Here is a 10,226-nt window from a genome sequence, read left to right as displayed (position 1 = left end):
AAGGAGAGCCAGGCAGATCGACCCTCCCTGGTCCCTGGTGCTATTTATCAGAGCAGGGGTGGGACCCTGCTGAGGTGCGATTGGCTGGTGTCCTCAGCAGGGGAGTGAAGGATGAAGGGGGGGAGAAGATGAGGGAATGTCAGGGAAGAAAATCGCATCGTGTTACACACTTACAGCACACAAAGTGTGCTGCTGGAGAGAGCGGAGGAATTACATAATAGTCAGTGTGCCAGTTGCTATAAAACTGCAGCAGAAACACTGGGAGACTCTGAGTCTTGTCCACCTTCTAGGCTTTTATGAAATGGCATTTTCCATTCTTGCAACATTACATTGCTTTACATTGTAGTGACAAACACTCCCAGTCCATTTACATTTAAAACATTACACTGTACTTCAAACAGAGTCTACATCTTTTCTCATATTCTTTACATACACACACACAGAGAGAGAGAGAGAGAGAAAGAGAGAGAGAGACAGAGAGAGAGAAAGAAAGAGAAACACTCACACCCACACCCACACATGCAACACCAGAATATGAAGTCAAACCTTGGGTATAATGAACAGGCACGTAATTTTATGACCTCCTTTTTACTTTACAACAGTTCTCACAGACGTGACATATTGCAAAGTAAATTGCAGTTGCTGAGTGTGATGTGCTGTACGTGCTTGTGGGCAGATTGTGTGTCTCATAATTGTGAGAGAACCAGATTTACCCACTGAATATGTTCCACTATCTATATGAGTGTTCGTGGATTGCAAAAGGGGTTTTGAGCAGATATGTTGCAACAAATCTTGCACAAAACGCTTCCAAAGAAAAATGGTTGAAAAAGCAAAAAAAATTAAGTAGACTTTTACAAGTAGAGCCATCTCAAACTTCAAAGTAAAAGCCTCTGTTTGTCTGCACAATTACAAGGTGCAGCATGCTGCATGTGTCCATTATCAGCTACGATCAGTGCACCGAACCAGACAATGCACACACACACACACACACACACGCACGCACACACACACACAAGGATTATTGATGAACATTCCTTCCATATCAGCCAGGTGAGGAGCAAACAAAGTTTGTCTTTTTCTTTTACTCTGAACCCCACCTACGTCTTAAACAGCTCTCCCACCCATAAAACCACTGATAGATACTCAGAAAAACATTCAGACTGCACATCATAGATAGATACAAGTATGTATGTGATGTGATGTTTTCATGGTTGCACATATTAAAAACGAAAACACATTTCTGCTAAGGCGTTATCTTTTTGTCACAGTTTTATTTAAAACACGAACCTCAAGCATCATCTCAAAGTGTGGAAACCATGATTCATTTGTCGCCCTGCAGATGTATGACTCATGATCTTTTCTGAGTGTTTCAGTGACTGTTGCCTAATCTGTACCAGAATAAACCTCTTGCTCTCTCTGCCAACATCTTCCCCACACCCCTGTTCTTTTGTTTTCAAGGTTTTATACGTTTCAGAAAAACTTCACCTATTTACCAGCTAATGAAAAGAGCCAATTCCCAAGGCACTGTGCTGTGTGGAAACGAATTGTGAACAGGCAAAGGGGGCACATGTTGTGGAAAGTACATGTTAACAACCTGAAAGAGACTTTCAGGCTTTGGACCAATCAAAAAAATGCATGTTTTGCTTGGCTTGTCTCAAACAGTGACGTGACTCTTCACAATGGAGCTGTTGTGCTAAACTTGGAAGCAACCATATATGTACAATTCAAGCAGTGTTTGTTGTTTAATTAACTCAGCCTCTCCAACAAATACACCAACTGATGGACAACAGAGCTGTATTTATTTCACAGTGACTTGCTTTACTTCTTTCTCCTGATAAGATAATTCCTCATTCTTTCTGCATGAGAAAAGAACAAAGCTAACCATCTGACCTTAAGTCTCTTAAGAGGCTGATGATGCCTTGGTTTGTATGAAGCTGCTATATGACACATCAAGTCAGGAATGTGCTGAGAGAGACACGTACATGCTAGGAGACTGAGCGGAGGGGTGGAGCGGCGATGAGCAAGTGGGGGGTATGAGAAGACAATTAGCAAAGATAAGAAACAAACCTATTTCACAGTGACCGACAGATTGACTGAGATGTTCAGTAAGAATGAGATGAGATTTGTGATGGTCTACATTAATCTTAAACAGTGATGACATCACTCCTGCATGCATCCTAACCCACCTCTGCATTACAATATGGTTATAATGAACTTGATGCATGCAGTGCTTTAAATACAATACACACAAGACAAAAGCAAACTCAAGTTAAAGGCTAAAAAGTAGTAAATTAACAAATTCTAAGGGTGATATAATGTAAAAGTTGGTCTGTAATATTAAATACCTAAGAGGTGATGGTGTTGCATTCAGCTGTGGTCTTAAAGTTGGACTAAAGTAGTCTTCAGGAGGACCCTTCCAAGCCTTCGAACCAATCAGTAACATCAGTTATAAAAGTCACTTCCTGCTTCGCCCTGTGATGCCTGTGCAAACAGCCTGCAGCACAGACATGAATGAAGTGAAACTCTTAGGCATGTTAAAGCATTAAACAATGGTAGCACACATGAACTCACTGGTACGAGTCAGGGAGAAAGGTACAGAATGTGCAATAGAGACTTCCACATTGTTCTCTTGCTGTGGTAGGTGTGTTTGCTGTGAGACTCGTGCCCCCTAGTGACCGATGAGTGGAAGTGTATGTTTTCGGTCCAGGAAACTGCACAGGAGGAGTGGCATAGCATGATGTGGCCATATGGTATGATGACTGTTCCTCATTGACTATGAGGTAGTGTGCTTCATGAATCTTGGTCCATAGCGGAGGATGCTGCTGATGCTACACACTAGCAACATGCTTCTAGGCATGGCAATGCTAGTTAACATGCTAAACTAAGATGGTGACCGTGCATTTAGCATACCTGCTAAACATCAACATGTTAGCATCCTCACTGTTGTTAGCATTTAGCTCAAAGCAATGCTCTAGGTATGAAGCAATTCCATCCTTATTGTTCTGTGCTCCCATTCCTGAATGTTAACGTAACAAATATGCCAAAAGCTACAGTATAAGATGTTTAGCTGTTTTACAACTTACACATTTCAAAAGGGGAGTCTACCATGTTGTGATAGAAACAGTTTTACTTCCTAAGATGAAACTAATCATTTGTGCCCACGTGAGAAATGGGAGTAGGTGACGCCCCGCTAACAGTTCTAACTCACTGCTGCTTTTATGTCTTCCTGTGAAATGTCTCTGTGCTAGAAATGGACATGACATCCCACAGAGAAAATGCCTCTTAGTCGACACATTTCGCTAACAGCTGATGTGTGACCCCTACATTTTGCAGATGGTCCTGGCCTTCAAACTGGAATATACTCTAGATATACATTAAATAAAGAAAGAAAAGTCTCTCCTGGTGCTTTTTGAGCATCTTGGGTGAGTCGATGAGGGAGTCATTTTGAAAGGAAGGGAGGATGTAAGGGAGCGAGTGTGTAAGACGATCACAGTCACATGCATGTCCGCATTCCTTCTTGCATCTGTCAGGGTGCGCACAATCATATGCATATGCATCTATGCAAATACATGTTTTGGACCTTGTATATAAGCATGTGAGTGTGTTCGCTCTGCACACTGTGCAGCAAGGTGAAGGAAAGCTGAAGAGAAAGAAGGAGGAGAGTGGAGTTCATTCAAGGCCACGCTTGGCTGAGAGTGGTAATAATCTGACAGTTGTCCAGGATTTGTGAAGCACATGAACTGCTGTGGTAGTTTCCAGATTCCTGATGTGTGTTAATATGACTCACAGACTCCAGCTTCTCCTGTTTTTCATTTTCCTGTCTTATCTGGGGAAGAGGCGCACAAATCGGGTCCACGTTATACTACGTGAGGAGAACTAAAATCTGGAGTTCTCATTCACCAAAAAAAAAAAAAAAAAAGAGTCTTCATATGGACACGTGGTGTAATAGATAGATAGACTTTTTTTATCCCAAGCTGGAAAATTGCAGTGCAGCACAGCAGGTATCAAAAATCTCTTTGTTTAAAAGCAGGGGTGTTTGCCATAAATATGCTATGTATTATAGATCTGTTATGTAAAACTCTTGGTTAAGACACTTCCCTGTTTCTATTTGTCAATTTCTTGTTTTTTTTTTTTGTTTTTTTTTGGTCCTGACGAGCAAAGCGAACTGTTGCCAACTCACATTCAAACAAACAAGACAGGGGAGACGGTGTCATGAGGTATGAGTCATGCTAATTAAATTCATAGTTCCTCTTTAAATGTGCCTGTACTCATCACAGGCCAGGCTCATCAGTGCTTGCTTTGTCTTTGCTTTTTGCTGCTCTGTATATGCTGTCTTTTTTCCTCTTATTGTGGAGTATTATTAAAAAGCGCTTTCTAAACAAATGAACAGTGAGGGGCCGGTGTGAAGTGTGAGAAACACTGAAACTCGATCAACCATGAAGGTGACGTAAGATCAGGAAAGAAAAGAATTAGGTTGTATGACGCTCAGGAGGGTGTTTGAGCCTTTGACAGTCTCCCCTGAGGGTGGTTCATTTGGTTTTGTTATCCAGTTCTCTGGGGCCCAGCGTGAATCTCCTTTTTGACCACAGCCTTAGCCTCAGTTAAACCTACATGAACCTTTCCAAAGTCAAAACTGTGTATTGCAGTTTTGCTTTGTTTTCTTGCTTCTTGTTCATGTTTTGCGGTTTCCTGACACTTGCATCCAAGTTTCTATGGGAGCAGTAAAAGTAGAGTAAAAGTAATCCTGATTCTATGTGGGCCACTTTTTTGTGAGTTTGTGTGTTTTTTTCCTGTGGTTCACGAAGGATCAATGAAAAGAAAACGAGCAGTCAAAGGGAGTTCTCATGACAGGCACCACACCTGATAAGGTTTCAAAGGTAATTGTTCAAAATCCTCAACAGAAGGGATTTATGCAGATAATCAGCTGTAGTACACTTGATGAATGAGGGCAGCTTTTATTTCCTGTGATTGTATTCTGAACAAAGTGCTATTGGCTTACTTTCCTGCTTTATGTGTCCCATCTTCTCCGGTCTTCTGGGTATATTTGAAGCTTAGGTGTCATTTTCCTTTTACAGTATGGCAGGTTTCATCCGTTCCATTCAGTTTTAGTAGTAGCTGTCTGAATACAGCTACTCTGATAAACAACTCGTCATGCTGCAGATGAATTATTTTACTCTTAATTAATTTTATTCTTTAAGAGTGTAAACCCGTAAAAAATATGCCCTCCTGCTTCTCTGTTTTAGTTTGACGAGAGGAATCGGTGCTGCAGCTGCTATCTCACTTTCAGTTCAGATAGGAAGGCTGGCAATATCTGTTTATTTTGGGGTCTGGCTAACCACAAACCTAGAAACTATGCAGCTAATGGTAGACATTATGCCTTTTATGGGCAAACCAAAGGAATTTGGTTGCATGCTTAAAAAGTAAGCCTCATTCTGAAAGGAATAGTCTACCCTTGAAGTTTTAGTTTTAAGTCTACTCTAGCTTTCTCTGTTGAAGAGCGTACTGCTTTCTTCGCTTTCTTGTAAACTGTGGTTTATATAATCTCTGTAGTTCAGTTAAATAAACTAATTTGCTCTGGCTGATCAAATCAGAATGTTTTTCACAACAGAAAAATGGCTCACGCATTTCCTTGGAGACAGAAAATACACTGTCGGTTTGAAAAGGGGAACACGTGGGTGAATGAGAGCCTCAGAGAGCAGGGAGGGGGAGCAGGAAAGAAGGACTGTGGCGATGCTAAAGTGGGCAGGGTCTGAGAGACCGGCTGTGATTGAGGGAGAAGTAGGAGTATAAGTTCTCCACTTCCCGCTGCCAGCGTCACTTTCCAGGCCGGCCAGCAGTGAGTCTCCACATCCCATTTTTCACCTCGTTCTCTGTCGAGCCTCAGCTTCTCCAAAATGAGCTTCAGAAGATCCAACGTGCAGCAGATACCTTCTTCCCACATCTCCATCACCCGATCCATGCCGCAGCACCGTGCTGCCAGCATTTATGGTGGTGCTGGTGGACAGGGCGCCCGCATCTCCTCCATCTCCACATCGTCCCTCCGGTCTGGTGCCCCAATGACCTCCTCTTCCTCTTCCTTCAAGCTGAGCAGCGGAATGGGCTCTGGTATTGGTGGTGCCGGTGCATCAGCTGGTGGCGGTGTCAGTTCTGGGATCATTGGCAACGAGAGGGGAGCCATGCAGAACCTGAACGACCGCCTGGCCAACTACCTGGAGACGGTGAGGAACCTGGAACAGACCAACAAGGAGCTGGAGATGAAGATCATGGAGGCTCTGGAGAAGGGGGGGCCTGACATGAGAGACTACAGCAAGTATGAACCCATCATAGATGACCTACGCAGGCAGGTAAGCATGACAATGAATACTGACCATTAAAATGAACAGGTGGAAGCTGAGTATGAAATATAGTTTAAAACCGGGATGCTGTGGTTCTCGGTTGATGCCGCTGGGAGAGACAGACAGGGATCTGAGGGTTTAAATGCTTTAGAAATGCTCTGTGGCCTCTAATATGAGAATCACTGAGGGCACGTGATGGTACTCATCATCACAGACAATGGTTCAAATGTAAACCTACTTAGTAAGTAGCAGTAAGTTCTATGAGTGTATTCATAATTAATCTAATGCCTAATGTTAAAAATTAAGATTAAGAAGGTTTACGCTGAGACTTGCAGCTTTTCCTTCGTGGGTTATCAAATTTCTTGCAGGAGAATGAAGGGTGTGGTCCCTAAGCGCCAACCCTCCCCCACAAAACTCTTTAATGCCACAACTTCAGGCCAGAACTTCCTCTGATGAATCACCAACACGCGGGTAGCATCATGAAAGACTGACTGAAAAGAACTACTCGAACTGCTTTCATTAGACAAAAGCATTTCCAAATGGTCCTGCTTGCAAATGGTCTACAAGCATGCTCCGCTGTAGGAGGGCCTCAATGTGAAACAGATGTGTGGTAATGACACACACACAAAGGATCTTGGACTGCCAGCGTGACTGTGTGTGTGTGTGTGTGTGCATTGCTGCGTGTGAGTGCACTGCTTGTATAACAATCAGCTCCAGTCAGCAGAGTCAAATGTCACATTCCTCTGCAGACTCCAGATCGTCAAAGTCACATAACGACACATTGATGGGGGCACTTTTTCTCGACACATAAAGGGACGAGTATGTCCCCTTTCCTCTGAGACGGGATGTCACGGACACGTTAGAGAGTATAAACTCACAAACACACTCATGCACCAAGAATTTTGCAAGCCCTGCACGGATGTACACATACAGCGATACATACAAAGAAAATGTCAGAGGGGAGACAGTGCAGCTGGGTGAAGATTTGGGAGAAGAAAAAACTCTCTGTATGACTTATTCAGACAGGAAGCACATTTTTCCAACAATGCTAAAACAATCCAGACTCTTGTTTTGGCACGGGAACATCCCTCTTCCTGTTCTCCAATCTGTGGTTCCTCTTTTCGCTGAATGTTACTATGGATTCAACCCTGTTGTGGTCCTAGTGTGTAATCTGACTCTGGGGTTTCTATTGTTACGTAAGGGAAATCATGATTCAAATCATATGTTCAATTCTGTAGCTGTGGGAAGCGTTGATATGTCATGGCACATAATGATGGGAACAGACCACAGTTGTGTTCTTTCAAAGCAGTAAAATCAGGGGAAAAAGTAATTTTGTCATGCAAAAAATGTCAAGTGACGAAACTTTTTTCTGTCCAGATCTTTGACAAGATTGCGGAGAACGCTCGTTTTGTGCTCCAGATCGACAATGCCCGTCTTGCTGCCGACGACTTCAAAGTGAAGTATGTTGTCTTAAATTCAATCTCAGAGTTATTTCTTTTGTTTCATGTACGGAATTTATATGAATGAGGCACATTTAAGCTGACTCTCCATATCCTGTACAAAGGCGGACATGCTTTTGGTGTCAGAAGTTATACCTTTGCAAATGGAAGCCCTTGCAGAGTTTGCATGTGGTCTAATATCTACAACATCTGATAGAATGGGATTTCAGCAACAGCATGTTTGAATCTGAAACACTTAATTGAATCTTCAGTCTTGCCATTTTGAAACTTACTATACTACACAGCATGTGTGAATAACAGCTGATTGCGTGTATAATGAAGTTTGCGTCTGTGCACTCCTACAGGTTCGACAATGAGACGGCAATCCGCCAGTCTGTGGAGGCCGACATCGCCGGGCTGAAGAAAGTCATAGATGACACCAACATGACCAGGATGAACATCGAGAGTGAGATCGAAGCTGTGAGGGAGGAACTGGCCTTCCTAAAGAAGAACCACGAGAATGTGAGTTTACAGTACATCCACATGAATCATCACACAGCAGTGGCTCACAAGTCACACGACCTCAACATTTCTGTGCATTTCTCTCTTTCTGTCGCTCCTACAGGAGGTGATGGAGCTGAGGAATCAGATCTCCCAATCAGGCGTGCAAGTGGACGTTGACGCTCCCAAAGGTCAGGACCTGTCCCAGATCATGGAGGACATGAGGTCCAACTATGAGAAGATTGCTGTGAAGAACGCAGAGGACCTCAAACGATGGCATGAAAATCAGGTGATGCAGTCGGAACAAGGGTAATCGTTTAGAAGTACACTTAAAGGAAGTCTCTTTTGCAGCCTAACATTCTTTCCTTGTCTCCCTGTCAGATTGCGGATGTGCAGGTGCAGGTATCACAGAACACAGAGGCTCTCCAGGGAGCCCAGACAGAGATAGGGGACTTATCCAGACAGATACAGACCCTGGAAATTGAACTTGCATCGCAGCAGAGCTTAGTAAGCAAACATTTTCCATGTGTTTCATATTAAGTTTTCATTCATTATGTACAACCATGAATTAAGCAAATCCATTCTGACCATTAACACACACAATGAATTTTTGATATATGGTTTTGTAACGCAGCAAATATTTCCCAAATAATCTTTTTCACAAAGGTTGGAACTTTCCCATGTTCTCCCAAATTAGACGTCGCCTAAAAAAGATCTTTGGCATACTTTTGATTGCTCCTTGTCAATCCTTTATCAGAAAGCCTCCTTAGAGGACACATTACGCAACACAGAGCTACGAAACAACATGGAAATGGAGAAGTACAACGGCATTATTATCCGCCTGGAGGAGGAGCTGACCAATTTGCGCGGAAACATCCAGCAACAGACCCAAGAGTATGAGGCGCTGCTCAACATGAAGATGAAACTGGAGGCCGAAATTTCCGCTTACAAGGGTCTGCTGGATGGTGGAGACTTCAAGTAAGAGTTATAGAGAGGTGGAGGAGAAAAAACAGGTCGAGGCATGGTGATGATGGTGGTGGAGGTGAATACTAAAATCACTTGTTATCATGGTTTGCATGGTCAAGTACAACCACATCATGACGTGAGACGGTAGTTCCAGTCAGTCAACATGACACGTGAATATTGTGAAAGTCAAAATTGTTTCATTTTTGTTTTGCACAGGCTCCAGGATGCACTGGACGAGCTGGCGGCCACAATCTAATTTGGAACAAAGAATCTGGGACCATCCCAAAGCAGAGAAACCCACAACTATTCATTATGAAAAAATTCCATGCTCGTCCAATTAACTAAAGCCTGTTTTGAACCGAGACCGCATACTGTGGAAACCATAAATGATTTAAGCAATTCTGAATAAAGGCATCGGACCACACCACAGTGAAACAGGGCTATTTCAAAAGCAACTGTTGTCACATCTGACAGTAAAAGAAGAATGAATAAAACCACTTACTGACCCACAACCACTGCTCTTGTGCATTTGCTATTGTTACATAACCTAAGAATGTGCACAATATGTTTTGTGATAAGTTGTTGTGTTAATTGCACTCTCGTAGCCCCTGTTGATTGAAAAACAAAGTTTAAAGGAATGACATGATTTCGATATGGATGATTTGATCAGTTCTGCTGATGAAAGAGCCCCCCCCCCCCAAAAAAAAAGAGTAGCTGACACATGCAGTGATTTCACAGGTTGTTTAAAGCTGCCTTAACTAATATTTAGCCACTAGGGGGCAGAAGAACTTTAAAACAAACCTAGAGATACACAGTCCTGAAATATCATCACCATATACATCTGTTATGGTGTTAACATGCTAGTAATTACATCCATCAAATATATGTGTGCGTGTGTGTGTGTGTGTGTGTGTGCATACATATGAGAAATGCAGTTTGAACAACAGAGCACTATACTATACTCTCCTCAAACTCAACATTTGGG

The 10,226-nt window shown here is 42.7% G+C and overlaps 1 protein-coding gene across 2 annotated transcripts; it reads left to right on the top strand.

The window, feature by feature from the left end:
• The first annotated feature begins 5,809 nt into the window (after positions 1-5,809).
• LOC121614696 (keratin, type I cytoskeletal 18-like) lies at positions 5,810-9,680 on the top strand. 2 transcript variants are annotated; one of them, XR_006007239.1, is made up of 7 exons: positions 5,810-6,344; positions 7,713-7,795; positions 8,140-8,296; positions 8,400-8,564; positions 8,657-8,782; positions 9,033-9,317; positions 9,458-9,680. XR_006007239.1 is itself a non-coding variant. In XM_041948705.1 (7 exons), the coding sequence occupies exons 1-7, from the start codon at positions 5,895-5,897 to the stop codon at positions 9,495-9,497; spliced, it is 1,242 nt and encodes a 413-aa protein (XP_041804639.1). In that variant the 5' UTR covers positions 5,810-5,894; the 3' UTR covers positions 9,498-9,680. The 2 variants fall into 2 exon arrangements, 1 of the variants encoding a protein (XP_041804639.1); XM_041948705.1 differs by having other exon boundaries at positions 9,033-9,253.
• The last annotated feature ends 546 nt before the right edge of the window (positions 9,681-10,226 follow it).

Source organism: Chelmon rostratus, chromosome 2 (genome assembly GCF_017976325.1).
Source record: "Chelmon rostratus isolate fCheRos1 chromosome 2, fCheRos1.pri, whole genome shotgun sequence".
NCBI lineage: Eukaryota > Metazoa > Chordata > Actinopteri > Chaetodontiformes > Chaetodontidae > Chelmon > Chelmon rostratus.
The sequence above is the reverse complement of the archived record's forward strand: the minus strand, read 5'-3'. Positions and strand labels throughout refer to the sequence as shown.